The following is a 21875-nucleotide window of genomic DNA, read 5'->3' on the forward strand; positions in this document are numbered from 1 at the left end:
AGGCTAGAAGGCAGAGAGGATGAGACAGTGAAGGTCTATCACTGCCAAACAGAAAAACAAACAAAACAACAACAAAAACAAAAACACCTGTAAAGGCCAGAAGAAGAGCTATCTCCTCAAATGTGCAGACAACAATGGAAGGACACAAGGATTAAAAAGAATCAAGAAATCATGACACCTCTAAAAGAACTAATAAAGCTCCAACAATGAACCCTCAAGAAATGGAGATTATAAAATGACTAGTAAAGTATTAAGAATTATATTCAGAAAGAAGTTCAGTGAACTAAAACATTATAGAGAGATAAAATTTAATACAATATGAAAAACGATACTCAAAGCAAAACAGTGACAAAGAAATAGAATGAATAGAAAAGAACCAGATATAAATCTGTGAGATAAAGACTACAATGATTGAACTAAAAAAATTTAATAGAAAATTTCAACAGCAGACTCTACCAAGCAGAAGAAAGGATCAGTGAGCTGGAAGATAAAATATTTGAAATTATCCAGTCAGATAAACAAGAACAACAAAAGATTTAAAACGAATGAAGAAAGCTTCTGGGTATCATAGAACATCATCAAGAGACTAAACAGTCACATAACAGGATTTGCAGAAGTAGAAGAGAAAAAAAAAGCCAGAAAGCATATTTTAAAAAATAGTGGCTGAAAATGTTCTTAATCTAGTAATAGATACCAACATCCAGTTAAGAAAACACAGAAGTCACCAGTCAAATTCAGCCCCAAATAAAGTACACAAAGACATATAATAATCAAACTACCAATTATCAAAAACAAAGAAAAAGAAGAAAAGCATCCAGAGATACGAAACATATCGCATATAAGAGGTGCCAATACGACTATCAGCAGACTTATCAACAGAAACCCTGCATTCTAAGAAAGAGTGGTATGAAATATTCAAAATGATAAAGGAAGAAAACTATCAACCAAGAATATTTATCCAGTTAAGCTGTCATTTAGAAACGACAAAGAAATAAAAACTTTCCCAGACAAACAAATGTAAAAGACATCACTATCCCCTAGCTCTGACTTACAGGAATTGCTACAGGGAATTCTTTAAACTGAAACAAAAAGCCAAAAATTAATAATACGCAACATATGAAGGAATAAAACTCGATGATATAAGTAAAACAGTATCAAATTCAGAATACTCTAGGTTAGTAATGATGATGTGTAAGATAATGTTATCTCTAGTATGAGGGTTAAATAACAAAACTATTAACAACTATAGCTACCATAAATTGTCAGGGAAAACACATCACGAAATGAGGTAAATTCTGACATCAAAGTATAAAATGTGTGTGGGGGGGGGTAAAAGCGTACAGTTGTTGTATGTAATCAAAATTAGCTGTTATCAGCTTGAAATGAGATGCTGTAAGTATAAGATGTTCTACATAAGGCTCATGGTAAGCAGAAAGCAAAAATCTTTAGAAGTAGCTCAAAATAAAAATAGAAAGGATTCGGCCAGGCGCAGTGGCTCACACTTGAATCCCAGCACTTTGGGAGGCCGAGGCGGGCAGATCCCCTGAGGTCAAGAGTTTGAAACCAGCCCGACCAACATGGCAAAACCCCATCCCCACTAAAAATATAAAACTTAGCCGGGCACCTGTAATCCTAGCTACTCGGGAGTCTGAGGCAGGAGAATTGCTTGAAACCTGGAGGCAGAGGTGGCAGTGAGCTGAGATCGCGCCACTGCACTCCAGCCTGGGCGACAGAGTGAAACTCCGTCTCAAAGAAAAAAAAAAAATTGAAAGGATTCAAGACATACTACTACAGAAAGCCACCAAAAAGGAGGACAACAAAAGAGGAAAAAAGAAACAAAGTATCTACAAAATAGCCAGAAAATAACTAACATGATGATGGTAGTAAGATCCTACCTATCAATAATTATCTCAAATATAAATGGATTAACTATTCAAAAAAAGAGAAATAATAAAAAGTTACCAAGTGGAGACAAAGTTAAAATGTAGACTTTATTAGTTTTCTTTTCAACTGTTTTGTTTGTTTATGCAATCAGTGTTAAGTTGTCATCCGCTTAAAATAATGAGTTATAAGACAGTATTTGCAAGCTTCATAGCAACCTCAAATCAAAAAATACACAATGATACATAAAAAATAAAAATCAAGAAACTAAATCACACTACTAGAGCAAATCACCTTCACAAAAAGGAAGACAGGAAAGAAGAAAGAAGGAAGAAAAGACTCCAAAAGAACCAGAAAACAACAAAATGGCAAGAGTAAGTCCATATTAATCAATAATAACATTGAAGGTAAAGGGAATAAATGATGTAATCAAAATACATAGAGTGGCTGAATGGTTGAGAACACAAGACCTAATGATCTATTGCCTGCAAGAAATACACTTTACTATAAAGACACATACAGACTGAAAATCAAGGAATGGAAGAAGACACTCCATGCCAGTGCAAACCAAATAAGAGCAAGAGTACTTGTACATATATCAGACAAATTATATTTCTAGACAAAACATATAAGAAGAGACAAAGAAGGTCACTATATAATAATAAAGGGGTCAACTTATCAAGAGAAACTAATGATTGCAAACATATATGAACCCAATACTGGAGCATCCAGATGCATAAACAAATATCATAAGAGCCAAAGATAGAGATAGGCGTCTGTACAAAAATGACTAGAGACTTCAACAAGCCATGTTCAGCATTGGACGAATCTCCTCGATAGAAGATCAACAAAGAAACAGAAGACTTAATCTGCACTATAGAACACAGATGGATTTAATAAATATTTATAGAACATTTCATTCAATGACTACAGAATACACATTTTTCTTCTCACCACATGGATCATTCTCAGGGACAGACCATATGTTAGGGTCACAAACCAAGTTTAAAACATTGAAAGAAACTGAAATAATACCAAGCATCTTCTGTGACCACAATAGAATAAAATTACGAATCAATATAATAAGAGGAATTTTGGAAACTACATAAGCACACAGAAATTGAACAATATGTTCCTGAATGACCAGCAGGTCAATGAAGAAATTAAGAAAGAAACTGAAAAATGTCTTGAAACAAATAATAATGGGAACACAACATATCAAAACCTATGGCATATAGCAAAAGCAGTAAGTACTAAAAGGGAAATTTATAACTGTGTCTACATCAAAAAAGAAAAACTTCAACTAAATAACCATTTCCACTGATGTATCTTTACTAGAAAAGCAAAAGCAAACAAAACCCCAAATTAATATTAGAAAAGAAATAATAAAGATCACAGCAGAACTAAATGAATTTGAAATGAAGAAAGCAATACAAAAGTTCAATGAAACTAAAAGTTTTTTTAAAAGAGAAACAAAATTGACAAACCTTTAGCCAGACTAACTACAAAGAAAGAGAGGGAAGATGAAAATAAATAAAATCAGAGATGAAAAAGGAGAGATTACAACTGATGCTGCAGAAATTCAAAGGATCATCAGTGGCTACTATAAGCAACTATTTACCAATAAACTGAAAAATCTAAAAGAAATTGATAAATTTCTAGACACAACCTACCAAGATTGAACCACGAAGAAATCCAAAACCTAACAGATGAATAACAGGTAACAAGACTGAAGTCACAATAAAAAGTCTCTCAGTAAAGAAAAGCCTGGGACCCAATGGCTTCACTGCTGAATTCTACCAAACATTTAAAGAAGAACTAATGCAAATCCTACTCAAACTGTTCCAAAAAAATAAAGAAGGAAATAATTCCAAACTCATTCTCTGAAGCCAGTATACCCTGATACCAAAACCAGAAAAATATATACAAAAACAAAAAATAAAACAAACAAAAAATAACTACAGGCCAATATTTCTAATGAATATTGATGCAAAAATATTCAACAAAATACTAGGAAACAAAATTCAAGAATATGTTAAAACAATCATTTATCAAGACCAAACGGTATTGATTCCAGAGATGCAAGGATGGTTCAATATATGCAAATTAATCAATGTGATACACTGTGTGAAGAGAATGAAGGACAAAAACTATATCATCATTTCCACTGATGCTAAAAAATCATTGCATAAAATTCAACATCCCTTCATGATAAAAAAGCACTAAAAAAACTAAGATAGAAGGAACATACCTGAACATAATAAAAGCCTGATATATCAAGCCCTAAGTTAGTATCATACTGAATGGGGAAAAACTGAAAGCCTCTCCTCTTAGATCTGGAACATGATAAGGAATCTCACTTTCACCACTGGTGTTCAACATAGTACTGTAAGTCCTAGCTACAGAAATCAAACAAGAGAAAAATAAAAGACATCCAAATTAGAAAGGAAGAAGTCAAATTATCCTTGTTTGCAGATGATACAATCTTATAATTGGAAAACCTTGAGACTCCATGAAAAAACTATTTGTTTACTGCTAAATTCAGTAAAGTTGCAGGATACAAAATCAACATACTAAACAAGTAGCACTTTTATACGGCAACAGTGAAAAATCTAAAAAAGAAATGTAAAAAATCCCATTAAAAATAGCCACAAATAAAATTAAATACCTATGAATTACGTTAATCAAAGAAATGAAAGATCTCTGCAATAAAAATTATAAAACATTGATAAAATGAATTGAAAAGGACACAAAAAAATGAAAAGGTAATCCACATTCGTGGATTGGAAGAATCATTGTTAAAATGTCCATATTACACAAAGCAATCTACAGATTCAATGTAATCTCTATTGAAATACCAATGACATTTTTCACAGAAATAGAAAAAACAATCCTAAAATTTATATGGAATCATAAGAAGCTCAGAATAGCCCAAGCTATCCTAAGCAAAAGGAACAAAATTGGAGAAATCACATTACCTGACTTTAAATTATAATATAGAGCTAGAGTAATCAAAACAGAATAGTACTGGCATAAAAACAGACACACAGACCAACAGAATAGAATACAGAACCCAGAAATAAATCTGTACATCTAAAGTAAACTCATTTTTGACAAAGCTGCCATGATATACACTGGAAAAGAGGCAATCTCTTCAATGTATGGTCCTGGGAAAACTGGATAACCAGATGCAGAAGAATGAAACTTGACCCCTATCTCACACCTTATATAAAAATCAAATCAAAATGGATTAAAAACTTAAATACAAGACCTGATACTATGAAACTGCTACAGGACAACATTGGAGAAACTCTCCAGGACATTGGTCTGGGAAAAAGAAAATATTGAGTGACACCCCACAAGCCAGGCAAACAAAGCAAAAATGGACAAATGGGATCACATCAAGTTAAAAAGCTTCTGCAAAGCAAAGGAAACAATCAACAAAGTAATGGAATAAGCCACAAAATGGGAGAAAATATTTGCAAACTATCCACTTGATAAGAGAATAATAACCAGCATGTATAAGGTACTCAAACAACTCTATAGAACAAAGTGTCATTAATTAAAACATGACAAAGAGTTGAACAGACATTTCTCAAAAGAAGACATTCAAATGGCAAACAAGTATACAAAAGGAATCTCAACACCACTGATCATCAGAGAAATGCAAATCAAAACTACAATGAGATACCATCTCACCCCAGTTAAAATAACTTTTATCCAAAAGTCATTCAATAACAACTGCTGGCAAAGATGTAGAGAAAAGGGAACCTCGAATACTATTGGTGGGGAGGTATATTAGTACAACATGGAGAAAAATTTGGAGGTGCCTCAAAAAACTAAAAATAGATCTACTATATGATCCAGCAATCCCACTGCTGGGTATATACCCAACAGGTGAAAAATCAGTATATTGAAGAATTATCTGCATTTCCATGTTTGTTGAAACCCAGTTCACAACAGCCAAGATTTGGAGGCAACCTAAGTTTTCATCAACAGATGAACGGATAAAGAAAATGTTGTACTTACACACAATGGAGTACTCGTGTATAAGTCCAAGTCATAAAAATGAATGAGATTCTGTCATTTGCAACAACATGGATGAAACTGGAGGTCATCATGTTAATTGAAATAAACCAGGCATAGAAAGACAAACATCACATGTTCTCACTTATTTGTGGGATCTAAACATCAAAACAATTGAACTCATGGAGATAGAGACTAGAAGGATGGTAAGTGTAGTGGGGGTGCAGGGAGACACAGAACAGTGGGTGTATTAGTCAGTTCTTGCATTGCTATAAAGAACTACCTGAGACTGGGTAATTTATAAAGAAAACAGGTTTAATTGGCACACAGTTCCACAGGCTGTACAGGAAATATTGCTAGGGAGGTCTCAGGAAACATACAACACAGCGGAAGTCGAAGAGGAAGGAGGCACGTCTTACACGGTCAGAACATGGGGAAGAGAGAGCAAACGGGAAGCTCCCACACACTTTTAAACAACCAGGTCTCTTGAGAACTCACTATCACGAGAACAGCAAGGGGGAAATCAGCCCCTGCAATCCAATCACCTCCCACCAGGCCCCTCCTCCAACACTGGAGATTACAATTCAACATGAGATGTGGACAGGGGCACAGATCAAAACCATATTAGGTGGGGATGGTTAATGGGTACAAAAAAATAGAATAAGACTTAGTATTTGATAGCACAACAGGGGGACTATAGTCAAGGGTAATTGAATTGTACATTTACACATAACTAAAAGATTATTATTGGATTGTTTGTAACACAAAGAGTAAATGCTTAGGGGAATGCATACCCAATATTCCATGATGTGATTATTATGTACTGCATGCCTGGACCAAAATATCTCATGTATCCCATAAATATAGACATCTACTATGTACCCACAAAAATTAAAAATTGAAAAAATTGAAAAAACATTCTCAACAAATTAGGAATAGAAGAAATATACTCCAACACGATAAAGCTATATATGATAAGCCCATAGTTAACATTATACTCAGTGGTAAAATGCTGAAACCTTTTCTCTAAGATATTGAACAAGAAAGCTATGCCTACTTTTACCACTTTAATTCAACATAATAATAGAAGTCCTTGCTAGAGCAATTAGGCAAAATAAAGAAATAAAAGGCATGCAAATCAGAACAGAACAAGTAAGAAGAGGTAAATTGTCAATGTAATCATATATATAGAGAGAGATATAGAGAGAGATATAGATATATATGGTTAAAGCAAACTAAATATGGCCTGAGAAGGACTCCACACTTCTATATTTGAGTCCTTCTGGATGAACTGTAACCTAGCTTAATAGTCAGACAAAATTGAAAACCCAACTTAATAGTATGCACCTCTAACAATGGCTGAGCGTTGGAAAATCCCCACGGCCATACTTCAACCACTCAAAGACTACTGAATGTTCAAACTGCATTCAAAAAAGGCAAACACCGAGTTGTAACCAATCTCGCTATTTCTGTACCTCACTTCTGATTCCCGTACCTCACTTTACCTTTTTTGTCTATAAATTTGTTCTGACCACGAGGCACCCCTGGAGTCTCTGTGAATCTACTATGATTCTAGGGGCTGCCTGATTCACCAATTGTTCATTGCTCAGTTAAACTCTCTTACATTTAATTCGGCTTAAGTTTTTCTTTTATCTATGTATATCTACAGACTCCACCAAAGAACTCATACAACTAATTTAAAAGTAAAATCAATGTGGCAAGAGGATTATTAAAGGCCAGAAATTCTAGAGTAACCTGAGCAACATAACAAGGCCCATCTCTACAACAAGTATTTTTAAGTTAGCCAGGTGTGGTGGCACACACCTTTAGTGACAGCTACTATGGAGCCTGAGGTGGGCAGATCCTGTGTGCCCAGGAGTTTGAGGTTACAGTGAACTACAATTGCCCCATTGCATTCCAGCCTGGGGGACAAAGGGAGACCCTGTCTAAAAAAAACACTCACCCAACAAAAAAGCAAAACAAAACAAAACAAAACAGTTAAGTTACGGGATATAAAAACAACTTACAAAAAGCATTAATAGTAGTGTTTCTATAAATTAACACTAAACTATCTGAAAAAAAAAATCAAGGGAACAATCCCATTTACAAGTTTCAAATAAAATAAAATAAAATACTTAGGAATAAATTTAACCAAGGAAATGAAAGACCTGTACACTGCAAACTATAACATTCATGAAAAAAAATAAAAAAAGATACAAATGAAATACATCTGTATTAGAAGGATTACTATTGTTAAAATGTCCACATTACTCAAAATGATCTATAGATTCATTGTAACCCCTATCAAAATTCTGATCTAGTTTTCCATAGAAATAGAAACAAAAATTACAAAATTCATATGGAACAAAAAAAAAAAAAACCCAAAATAGCTAAAGCAATCATAGCAAAAGGAGCAAAGCTGGAGGTATCACACTACTGTATTTCAAACTATACTACAAAGCTATAGTAATTAAAACAGCATGGTACTGGCAAAAAAAAAAAAAAAAGACACATCAGCCAATGAAATAGATTAGAGAGCCCAGAATAAACCCATTCATGTACTTTCAATTGATTTTTGACAAAAGCGCCAAGAATATGCAATGGGAAAAGAATAATCTCTTCTACAAATGATGTTGGGAAAACTAAATATCCACATTCAGAAGAATGCAATTGGACCCTTATCTCACACCATATACAGAAATCAACTCAAAATTGATTAAAACTTAAATGTAACTAGGAACTGTTAAACTACTAAAAGAAAACATGGGGGAAAACTACATGACATTAGGCTAGGTAATGATTTTTAAAATTTGATTTGATGCAATAAATGCAAAAATACGACAAATGGGACTACATCAAACTAAAAAGCTTCTGCACCAAAAACAATGAATACTATACCGAGACAACCAACAGACTGGAAGACAAATGTGCAAGCAATTCATCCATTAAGGGGTTAATATCCAAAATATTTAAGGAAGCCAAACACCTCAACAGCAAGAAAAGAAAACCTCAATTTAAAAAATGGAGGAGGGACCTAAAGAGACATTTCTCAAAAGAAGACATGCAAATGGCCAACAAGACATATGAAAAGAAGTTCAACATCACTAATCATTAGGGAAACACAAATTGAAACTACAATGAGATAACATCTAATACCTGTCAGAACGACTAGTATCAAAAAGATGAAAGATAAGTGTTGGCAAGGATGTGGAAAATAGGGAACCCCTGTACACTGTTGGTGGGAATGCAAATTAGTGCAGTCATTATGGAAAACTCAAAAAACTTAAAATAGAATTAACATATAATACAGCAATCCCACTTCTGGGTATTTACTCAAAAGATTTGAAATAAATTTGCTGAAGGGATGTCAGCACTCCCAAGTTCACTGAAGCACTATTAACAGTAGCCAAGTTATGGAATCAACTAAGTGTCCATCAACAGATAAATTGATTTTTTTAATGATACACACACACACATACACACACACACAATGGAATACTACTCAGTATTAATAAAGAAAAAAATTTTGTCAGTTGGGACAACACTGATGGAATTGGAGAACATTATACTAAGTGAATTACGCCAGTCACAGAAAGAAATACCACATATTCTCACCTATTTGTGGGATCTACAGTTGAACTCATATAAGCAGAGAACAGAACAGTGCTTACACAGAATGGAGGATGGGGGTATGGAGCAATGATTATCAAATGGTAATCTGTAAGCATGTTTTCGAATGTAGATTCATTATGTGAACAAACTATATCTAGTTTATTTTTGGTTCAATACAATAATTCTTTTAAGAAAACATGAAACAAATCTACTCAATATAAAATGCATTTTAAAACCCTCGTAAATTAGTCAAAACTCATTCCTTTTATTGTATAAAGCTAACTACTTCAGTCACTAGTACTGCTATTTCTGAGCCATCTTCCCTATTCATGTCTACATCGTGTGGTTAGGCAGCTGCTATACAGTGTCACATAATAAAATAAAGGACTTCCCATATTATTTTTAAAAAATCTCTTAGGCAGGAAGAATATGTTCTTTTTAAGTTCTATTGAAGAGCATGGTGAATATAGTTAATAATAGAGTTTTATACATTTCAAAGTTGCTGAGAGAATAAATTTGATGTGTGCTTACCATAAAAAAAGTTTAGTTCAAATACTAGCTAGCTAGATAAATACGTTAACTCACTTGATTTAATTATTCTGAAACTGACCCAATTGTCCCGTAGAACTGTTGTTTACAGTTTCTTTTGAGTAACCATAGAAATTGACCCTCCCCATCTTCAAACTCGAAAAACTTACATTTGTCTTACCTGAGTTCTTTTCTCTGGAAACCAACCATCAGGTCCTGTAGACAGTATCAAGGAACTGAAACATACTGGCTCACCACATCTGGACAACGAGAGGCCAGACCCTCACACATCATGATTGCCTGATCTGCTTCCTGTTGACCAACTCCTCTTCCTTATCCCTCCCTAATTCCTATTTTCCCATATATAGATTCTTTTCCCTGCTAATATATTAGGTTGGTGCAAAAGTAATTGTGGTTTTTGCCATTAGAAGTAATAGCAAAAACTGCATATAAACCCCCAATTTTTGTTGGTTGAAGAGATGGATTTGAGACTTATCTCCCGTGTCCTCAGCTGAAGCAACCGGAGAAAGCCTTCTTCCTTGGCAACACTCATCTCAGTGATTGGCTTTCTGTGTGGCTTGTAGCCAGACCTAGACCAAACCCCTGGTATTTCAGTAACAGATTTTGGTTCCGTGATCATAAATGTGTTGGTTGGTGCAGCAGTTGGATTGTGTTTTGGTGATTGATTGTGTATGTATCAACATAGTAATGGGAAATCAGGATTTGATAAGCTGATATTCTTAAATAATACTGTTTGACCCCAGCATTCTTTAGAATCTGGAGAAGCTTGGGCTCCCTATGGACCTCATTTTGCTGTTAAATGGGAAAGTGGGATGGAGTTATGTGATGATTTTCTGTAGTACTGTTTTGCCCCAGTGATCTCTGGAGCCTAACTGGAAACTGCTTTACCTAAAACTGTGGTTCACAGCCTTCATTGGATTACCTATCAGAACAAATTTAAAGCATGTAAACCTGTTCGTAAACTCGTGGGTTTGTATTGCTATCTCATTGCAAGAGTTCCAAAGTAAAAGATGAAAATAGCAATGTCTTCAGAATTGTCAGCATATATTTTTGTCTGGGTTTTATATTTGTCTCTGCTAGATATTTTGAGGTGTCAGGATTTAGCACAGAAGGTTATAAAATTATAACTCAGCCAAAACAAAATGATCTTTGTTTATGTGACATTGTTTGAGAAATGACTAATTTAGGGTTGTTGATTTAATGAAAACAGCCGAATCTTCTGAGTTATTGGCAAAAATACCCATGTATTTAACCTTAAGGTTCTCACATAGGTGAACACCTGATATTCACAGACTATTTTAAAAAATGGCGAACAAGGAAGTAACTGGAAATAACTAGTTTTGTACAATATCACAGTTCTCAGAATTAATCTAGATCGACTCTTTAAAAAATGAAAGGCTTGAGTAAATGTAAATAGAATAAATCCTTGTAGGTGAACTTTTTGTGTAATTTAAAACCTTAAAATTCTTTTGATGTTCATTGGATGTCTGGGTCATTTCTAGTCAAATAAAAATTATGAGGAAACATTTCTATAAATTATAGAATGGTTCTCATACATAAAATGCTAACATTTGATAGGCAGTTCAGGATTTCTTGCTTCTTAGGTTTTTACAAAATTTAATATTATTAAGAATAAGAACTGCAGTGAATAATTTTGTATATAAAATATGCCAAAGAAGATGTGTACTTATTGAATAAAAGAATAATTTTTGTCTAATTCATATGTGATCTCAAGGTTGTTTCAAATTATGGCCTATGCTAAATTTTTGTCCTAAAGTAAAATGACTGGTTACTTAAAAAACAGAAAATGTATGAAAAAACAGAAAGTCCAAGCACGTCTGTATAAGGCTTACGTAATTTTTTTGTTTGTTTCTCTGTATGTCTATCTTCATGCACACACAGAGGAACTAGAAAGTTAAAAAAGTTTAGATAATAATTGTTTTAAAATGAGATAGAAAATTGGAGAAGTTGGTTTAATTAACATTGGTCATAGTTAAAGCTCTTAGTATTGATGACGTAAATAAGAAATATTTAATAAAATACACTGGCAGTTTGACAATTCCTTTTTAATAGCGTTAAGCCTAAAGACCGATTTAGCATGAATACACATTTCACATAAATGTTGGCATTGCTTTATTTCACACTGTACTTACTCCTCTGCATAGACAGTATTAGCACTAACATGCTTACTGGTCACATGCCTGAAGTAATTTCTAAATTGCACAAAATGCCTAGTGGTGGTGATGGACCTAAGGATATTAATTTATATACCAGGAACAAAAAACAATGGAAGTAAAAGAATAAGGAATAGTTACATTAAACTAAAAGAGCAGCTCATCCTTCATGGTGGGCCACAAGAAGCACCCATTACAATGAAAAATGTGCTGATATTAACACTGTTATCACTGGTTATCATTGTTCAGGAAGGTGGAAATACAATAAAACAGAAATAAGAATAAAATCAATTGAAAATGAAGATTAAAAATCATCATCATAAGCAATATGATTGTAAGATTAAAATAATCAGGATTAACTAAACTGTTGAAAATAATTAAACATCAGACTGACTAGATATAATTTTTGATAGATGCATACCTAAAGGTAGTTATATATAAATTGACCATGAGCCTTCCCACATACTAGGGGAAAGCCAGCTAGAAAAATAATGGAGCAATGATTCCACTTCTAAGAGCAACACGCTTTCAAAAAGTGGAGTAAGTTTAGCAAGAAATGCTAAGTTAAAAATGGAAAGTTTAGCAGTCAGTGGAGTAAATGACAAAACTTTATTAAAAGCCATAAACAAAGACATGAATGCAGACATGCCATGTTCATGCAGGAAGCATTGAATATAGTATATCTTTTGCCCTTGCCAAAGTAGTGCTACATGTGCATAATTTCAACAAACAACACAAGCTATACTTTTAGGAATTTGATAAAATAAATGATTCTAAAGTTAATGTGGAAGAATAAACTGGTAACTATTAGGACAAATAGCTAAGCATTTAAGAACAAAAAATTGGACATGGCATGGTGGCTCATGCCTATAATCCCAGCATTTTGGGAGGCCAAGGCTGGAGGACTGCTTGAAGCTAGAAGTTTGAGACCAGTCTGGGCAACATAATAAAACCCCATCTTTAAAAAAAAAACAAAAAAATAGCTGGGTGTGGTGGCCTGCACCTTCGGTCACAGCTACTCAGGAGACTGAGGCAGGAGGATCATTAGAGCCTGGGAGTTGGAAGTATCAATGAACCATGATTGTGCCACTGTACTCCAGCCTGAGCAACAGAGCAAGACCCGGTCTCAAAAGAAACAAACAGGCTGGGCGCAGTGGCTCACGCCTATAATCCCAGCACTTTGGGAGGCCGAGGCGGGTGGATCACAAAGTCAGGAGTTCGAGAGCAGTCTGGTCAACTTAGTGAAACCCCATCTCTACTAAAAATCCAAAAATTAGTCAGAGGCCGGGCGCGGTGGCTCACGCTTGTAATCCCAGCACTTTGGGAGGCTGAGGCGGGCGGATCACGAGGTCAGGAGATTGAGACCATGGTGAAACCCTGTCTCTACTAAAAAATACAAAAAATTAGCCAGGCGTGGTGGCGGGCGCCTGTAGTCCCAGCTACTCAAGAGAGGCTGAGGCAGGAGAATGGCATGAACCCAGGAGGCAAAGCTTGCAGTGAGCCGAGATTGCGCCACTGCACTCCAGCCTGGGCAACAGAGCGAGACTCCGTCTCAAAAAAAAAAAAAAAAAAAAAAAAATTAGTCAGACATGGTAGCGCACACCTGTAGTCCCAGCTACTGGGGAGGCTGAGGCAGGAGAATCGCTTGAACCTGGGAGGTGGAGGTTGTGGTGAGCCGAGATCACGCCACTGTACTCCAGCCTGGGCAACAGAGCAAGACTCCATCTCGAAAGAAAGAAGGAAATAAAGAAAAGAAAGAAAGAAGGAAGGAAGGAAGGGAAGGAAGGAAGGAAAACAAAAATGTGGATAGCTACATCACATTCTACACCAAGATAAATTCCAAGGGATTGAATGCCTAAATGGAAAATATGAAAATATAAGTACTATGGAAAGGCTAAATGGAATTCAAAGTTAACTCTCATGCCATACTTTTTTTCCATGAAGCACTACTCTAGAATTTGGGGATGGAATAATGAACAAGACAGAAACCATTCTTTTCTCAAAGAGTTTATAGTCTCATGGTGGCTTCCCCGTCATCATAGATGGGAATAGTGAGTCAGTAAGTAAGAAATGCAATAAACTGACAAGATAATGTCAGCTCTGGATAAGTGCTATGATAACAACCCAGAAAGTTAATATAATAGAAAGTGAATGAATGATCAGAGAAGGGCTCTCCCTATGAGTGTGACAGCTGATCAATCCTTAGTTACCTAATTACCTTCTAATGATGCTCAACACATAACCATCTAGACAGTGTAGCTATATATAGCAAGGGCATGTGCAAAGGCCCTAGGACAGGGGCATGCCTGATGTTTCTGAAGAGCAGAAGGAAAGTGTGTGTACTGGAAGCATGATGAGGGAGGAGAAGAGTAGCAGAAAGGGCGAGGTCAGGACTGCAGGAGCCAAGTCCCCCAGTAGTAGTGACAGAGTGCCAAGGCGAAGCTCATTTTGGAAATGGTCAGGATGCTGAGCTGCTCCCCATTTTGATAGGGGAGGCAAAGAGTGAGCCAACAGATAGCTCAGGTGGGCTCTTTGTAACGCAAAGATGAAGTTTCTGTGTTTCCAACTAAAGTGTGAAGTAATCTCATTAAATCCAAGTGAGGGGAGAGTTTGCAGAGAAGGTGAGGAGTCCTTATAAGGAGGGGAAGAATAAAACATGCTGCGGGTGGGGAGCAGAGAAGTGTATGAGCCAGAATTTAAAGTGAGTCAGGCAATCTTCACCAGCCTTGAGAGATGAAGAAAATGGATAGATTACTTGCAGTAGCCTGAGTAATAATAAATTCCAAAGCAGGCATCACAATCCTAAAGCTAATATATACTTTATTGCTGGTGGGAGTGTAAATTGACATAATCCCACCTAGTAAGAAATTTATCAATATGCTTTTTAGTTGCATAATTTGGGAGATGGTGACAAAACAAGGGTTTGGAAGTTAGGGACGGCTGCATATATTTTCTGAGGAGAAAAGTATTTTAACAGAACCACCGTATAAAATAGTTTCAGAATAAGATGCTAGTCAAACGAATTCGATGACTTAATTTGAATCTTCTACATAAGTTCTGGCTTCATTTTAATATTGCTTTCAATCTTTAAGTATAGAAATGGCAATTTTGCCAACTTAAAGCAATTTTTAGCCACAAGTGGGAACTTTATAATGTACTGTCCAACAGATTTTGCAATACATTTCTCAGGCAAAATATGGATTATGTTGCTTTGATGACTCAGCCTCAGATTCCCAGGTGTTTTCTGGAGCAAACTGAATACTCTTTTGTGAACCCCCCTTGCCAACTCATAGCATCAGAGAAATGATAGGAAGATACAACATGTATGGCATGAAGAAAAGACCACATTACAAAGTACGCTTAATGATGCAATGTGAGACATTCAATGACATCCGAGGGCCAAGAGACTGAAAAAGAAACTTAGGAAAAGGGATGATAACTCTGCCTTTTTACAAATAGAAGAAAACTTCAGTGCAGCATCAAAGAAAACAGAAAAGCTGTGACTGGGACAGGACAAAGGACCATTAATCTCTTAGTCAGCCAAGATCTTCCTAGTTCCTTAAAAGGTTTGATTGTCCAAAGGAAATTGTCAAGGATTTATGTTTTATTTTAGGATGGCATGCATACCCTGTCCAGAGCATTCTCTCCCATCACATGCTGACTTAAGCTGCTGCAGGGATATCAGTTCACCGTCGTATTCAGCTGAGCTCAAGCTGGTAAGAAGAGCAAGCTAGCGTTAGCCCAAGTTTCAAGCTCAAGGGGCTACAAGAGTCATGGGAAAAATGGCTCATGATTTAAAACAACCTTTTATCACTACAAGAATGTGATCACTCTTGAGCATCTGCATGAGTGGTCAGTGACTACTTTTGCAGAGTCATCAGAGTTAAGGATTAATGATTTCCCAGAATAAGGCTGAGTTGACGTACAAACCTACGTCATGGACAGCTCACCTACAGCCAAAGGTCTTCATCTAGCTTAGATAAAGCAAAAAGCCCACTGATACTGTTCCCATAATGGCCGGGCATGAATAACAAAAGAAGCCTAGAGGAGCTAAGTGGCGACTGACCTACCAGTGTAGGCTACTGCTGGATAGACAAGGTGAGAGCCAATCCCAGTGTCCAGGGGTGAGAGAAATTCAGTCTGAAGGTGATACAGCCAGTCCAACCAGTATTTCAAGCACATAATCAGTAGGAAAGCAATCTCTGTTGGGCAGGACCTTCCCCAGCAGTACATTACAAGCAGGAACAGCAGGAACAACCCCAGCTCTCGGCAAACCTTCCACTATGGGGAATTTAACTTCAGTGTTCTCAGCTGTGCCAGACCTCCTCCAGGCCAGGGCCATAGTACCTATTTACCAAAAGGATGCAATGCATTGTTGGGTTACACACACTGGCCCACTCCTGGCCTGCCATGACACCATCCAGCCAGTGCAACAGTAAAAAGACAGGGGAGGGAAGGTGGGCCTTGGGGCCAAGGAGAGGATGGAGGGTGGCTGATCCATGTGAGCACTCACAGCTTGTTTTTTTATCAAAGGTCACTTGTAAAATATATAAATGGTACTGAAGTTTACATAGGATAGCAAAGAATATGCATATATGAGTTTAATGATCAGCGTTGAGACTTATTAATTTGCTCTTTTGTCCAGAAGTTCAAATCAATCTCTAGAGCTACATGTTTTTTAAATATCAAGGCAGAAATTTCTAGAATAGCCAATTTCTAATGAGCAGATGACATAAGTTTAGCTGCTAAACACATGAAGAATGTGGTGGTCAGTCTGCACTTTGGAGATTTTCTTTATGACAGCTTATCCAGGTCCATATAACTCTGAAGAACTGTTTCAAAAATACGATGCTCTAAATAAAGAGCTAAGGAGTATACCTATACTATACTTGAAAAAAAAAACAGCTACTTACTTAAAATTCCATTTACTGATTTAAGAGGCTGTTTGAGAGGCATAATGGATATAAATTTGACTAAGGCTTTTTTAGGTTATTATACAAAGTTTACTACTAAAGGTTTCCCATGGCTTATTATTACATTATTATTTAACATTTACATATGAACTTACAGACCAAGCAATTTTTGTTTTCTTGGTTTATCTTACTCTTACCTAAAATCCAACATTTTCAAAGAGTTGTGGAATTTGTTCCAGAGCTTTTATATGTATTACATAATTCTATTTTAACAGAGTTAAAGCTCTTTGCTTTTAACAAAGACATACGGAGACAGACTGACATACTCTACTTCTGGTAAAAAAAAAAAAAAAAAAAAGAAAAGAATGCAAAAATAAAAGTGGAGAAAACCAAAATAGCCTATTTTGTTTAAAAAGCCAAAAATTCCTAGATTAATTTTTGTTATTTGCTTCTTTTTGCTCTTCCCCATCACACACACACGTGCACACATACAACACAATTATCACACAAAACACACACCACACACACATGCACAATGCACACCAACACAACACATATCACACACACAAACCCAACACACACCACACACACACAAGTACACACCACACACATCACATACCACACACACACAAAACTCAACACACACCCACACACACAAACCCACATGCATTTACACACACATATCAGCCTCTTTCACTTCAGTTTTTTTGGGTGTGGGGACAGGTAAATGGCTCCTCATTCTACGTTCCCAAGACTTCTGAATAGTCTTTTGTATAGCTGATGCACTTATCAGAACCTGAACCTCCAGAGCTTTACAACCACAGGTCTCATTTTCAGGCAAAAACATAAAATGCTGAAAACCTCCCAAAGAAACTCCAGGCTAGACTCTTTTTAAAGGAACACCATGGCTTGGTTGACATGTGCCACTTACCATTAAAAACACCTGATTTTGCTAAAATCCCAAATTCTGCTGTCTATAGTGTGGTTCTGAGAAAGTCACTCACATGTTCTATTTGAGGCTATGTTAAATCATTCACTCTACCCGTCTTGAGGTATGAAAGTCACAGGGATGTGGATTTAAATATATACTGCTACGATTTCACTTATAGCTGTTAAAGTCTTAGTTCAAAGGCTCTGGGCTCACAACACTTTCAGATACATCTTTTCTCCAAGCTATCCACATGTGTCCCACTCAACACTGAGAGCCACTGCTAGAGAGTCTCAAGGGCACTTTTAGGCCAGGAGATCAAGAAACAGACACACATACACACAAAATACTGTTCTAAAATAAAACAACCCAAAAATCAGGCAAAAATCTATGCAAGAGACAGAAGGTTTTTAAGAGCACCATTTAGCAAGGTGATATTCAAAATAATTGACCACCAGCTGGGATGGAGCCCTATGGAAAGGCCTGGCAGTTTCCAGGGCAACCAGGGAAGCCCAGGGCCTCCTCACTGGGACTCAGGAAGGCAGCCTGGTTTCCTGATTTGAGTGATTATATTACAAGAGCTGGAGAGAGATGTTTCTCATCAGGAAACCTCTCACTTAGTCATTCCCATAAATATTCGTGGCACTACCTCAACAAAGCTCCGTAGAGAGTAAACCCTACAATCTGCGCAACAGACATTTTTTTTCAACTGTGCAGACAGCTTTGAAAAAAACTTCACTGAAGTCACTGCAGTGTCAGGGCGATATTAATTACAGGCCTCTGTGGCTATGATATGGAAAAATCCATCCTGAGGGAATCTGTGTCCTTAGACATGGCAATCCAATTATATACAATTGATCCAAAGGTGGCTGTTTTTCAACTGCTTGATGACTATTTATAGTAACAGTAATGCCCCAAATTTTATGGTGATGAGATTTTTTTTTCTGCAAAGCTTTAGTGCTTCATAGATGCTTCCTAATTTATCTGAGGTCATTGCCTCACTTATGATAACCATCTCAAGTGAGATATTCAACACCCATGCACCATGCAACAGCAAATTGGCCCTGAAGAGGCACACAGACCTGAGCCCATACAGCACTGTCCCATCAGGGTGAAGGCGGATCATGCGGTTTTTCACTGTCACTCCATGCACAAATGACTTTTTGTCATTTAAGAAATATGTGTCGGGCACCCATAGCTGGTCAGCCACTCGATTGTCAAGCGTGAGGTTGAGAGGGATCCCAGAATAGGCGAGCCTTTTATCTCTCCAATATTGTTGAAAATACATGGTTAAGGTATAATCCTGGGGGGAAAAGAAAAGAAAGAAAGTTAGTTTGTACTCAGCCACAGGTGTATTTCCTCCATGACCAGCCAAATTCAAGTTGCAATCTACGCTCTGCAGTGAATAACCAGGAGAAATGGATGCCATTTTTATGCAGGATGGGAAGCAATGGCTGCTTTCTTGTGAATGCAAATACCAGCTTTAATAGGTACATGAATCTGTGTGTGTCATGTATAGATGTCCTCTGTTTTACTTAGGTTAAGAAGCAGACTAGACAAACTGGCATTTAACAGATAACAGCATAGAAATAAAGGGGAAAAAGTCATCGTAAAATCAGGTTGCTGGCGGGGAACTAGATTGTTCCCATGGATGTTCTCTCTCCCACCAGGCAGACAGGTGCTTTAACCACCTACGACAGATGAGCTCTATCTACAAACTCTCTCTCTCTGCAATTTGAGCCCCTTTCCTCTGGTTCTGCCCTCCATGAGGGCTATAAATACAAACCTTCCATAAACAACCCCTGGAGACACAAGGGCCTGTGGGAGGTCTCCATACCCCACCTATTGTATTTCCTTTTTCCTCCAGCTTGCCGTGGCCATTTCTACATTAAGTGGACCATAAAATCACCCAGAGATGATGACATATTCACCTGGGGAAAACGGGAACCTGAGGTCAAAGCAGGATGTGGGAGGTGGGAGACAGACAGGGCCATGGTGTTGTCCACAGGCTTGCCCACAAAATTACCAAATATCTACGCGATGGTTCTGCTTTTGTTTTGCCAAAGCAGTTAGTTCAGTGAGAACAAAGTGGAAAAAAAGACAAATCAGAGGCTAGACATGGGGGAACAAAAGAAATTCTCTTTTTGTTGGGGGCAATCACTATTCAGTTCTAGAATGACCAAGTCTAAAAATCTGGTGATATTCAAAGGACATTTCGCACCCTTCTGTGGAAGGATACAAGCTGAAAAAATCAAAGGTTAGGAGGTAAACTCTCCAACCACGGAGGGGAAAAAAATCGCTGCCATTCTGCACAAGCAGCTTTCTGAGTTCACACACTTTAAGATCATGTCTGCAAACATCCTCACTTGTGGACAGCGAGAGATGGAGAGCAAAGCGGTTGAAGAATCCAGCCTCAACACAGGCCTCCTGACAACCCCTCCAGTATTCTTTTTGCTTCTCGCAGGGCAATTCAGTGTTACTAACCTGATGGCTGTTTATTGCTGCTCTCTATAGTGTTGGAATATAGAGGCTTAGGGACTGATAGAGGACACTGATTTGTCTTCAGGTGCTTGCCACAAGAAGGGGAAACAAAACCAGCTTGTACTGTATCACTGTAAACAAAATACGTTTTTAAGCTTTGAGTCCCATAAAAATTAAGAGTAGAAGGAAAGGCAAGGAAGTCCAAATGGGCTGGACAGTCTTTAGAGAGGCCTTGTCTTCAACTTAAAGGAGAGGCAGCATTTAAGCAGATGAAAAGAAGCAGGCATTTTTTTTTCCCCAGACACTTTTGTGGGCACAGCTCTGTGCCTAGTAATAACCTATGGGGGCCCTCACCACCACCACCAATTACAGATTCTCACAGAGCAGGTGGCACTAAAGATAAGCCTCGGCTATGTAGACAGCAGGTACGGCACATCAAAAAACACATGGGGTGTTGCTTTTAAGGGCCTGATGGAAAAGCCTGTGGAGTGCAGTTTTGCTGGAATGCTGGGTTTATGGGGAAAAGAGAGCAGAGCAATGGGTCAGGCTAGACCCCAGGGCAGTGACCACAAGGTGGAAACTAGAATGCCACCTTCACAGCCAATGAAAGCCACTGATAGTTTCCATGGAGCAGAGAGCCATGACCAAGAGTATTAACCGTGTCTTTTATTTCTGTATTCTGATGCTTTGTTCTGCGACCCTGTGGACCTTGGAGGGAGGGCCCCTTCCAGGGCTGGCTAATTCCTAGAGATGGCAAGCAACTCTCCTAGGACTGTACATTTCACATGCAAACCAACCAATCCAGAACCCACACCCCAACCATCTCTTTTGTTTGTTTGTTTTTACAGTCCAGGTCTTTTATTTTTTATACCTATTATGCCATAAATTCATAGGGCATAGACTTCAGCGGCTTAGACTCCAACCACCTCTTTTACTGAGCTTGCACATTCTGGGGTCCCTATCACCCACCTAAACTGCCCCAGGTCCAGGTACTGGACAACTAAAGACAGCCCCTGTGCCCCATGGGCCTGAAATTATTTAAACCAGCCAATTCTGAGCCTGCACACCTCGTGTCACCCATTCCTTCCCAGCAACCACAATAAAGGCATTTCCCCTCCCTCTGCTGCCTGACCCACCCTGGCACTCCCTGAGCAGCCCCCATGGCATGGTGTGGCTCCCTGCTGCTCCGGAACTGGGAGGAACACACTCTCCTCTCAATGGCAGTTGTCTCCTGATCTGTCGGTCTTGCCTGACCTAAATAACAATAAAACCTCCGGTTTAAAACACAAAGCCGCCTGTGAGGAAAACTAG

The 21875-nt window shown here is 37.5% G+C and overlaps 1 protein-coding gene across 1 annotated transcript in view; it reads right to left on the reverse strand.

Annotated features, from left to right (window-relative positions):
* The window catches only part of GABRB3 (gamma-aminobutyric acid type A receptor beta3 subunit), a 227023-nt gene that overhangs the window by 54048 nt on the left and 151100 nt on the right, over positions 1-21875 (reverse strand). The window contains exon 4 of the mRNA XM_030814461.1: positions 19166-19386. Coding sequence (XP_030670321.1) covers positions 19166-19386 — 221 coding nt within the window. The remainder of the gene's footprint in view (positions 1-19165; positions 19387-21875) is intronic.

Source organism: Nomascus leucogenys, chromosome 6 (genome assembly GCF_006542625.1).
Source record: "Nomascus leucogenys isolate Asia chromosome 6, Asia_NLE_v1, whole genome shotgun sequence".
Taxonomy (NCBI): domain Eukaryota; kingdom Metazoa; phylum Chordata; class Mammalia; order Primates; family Hylobatidae; genus Nomascus; species Nomascus leucogenys.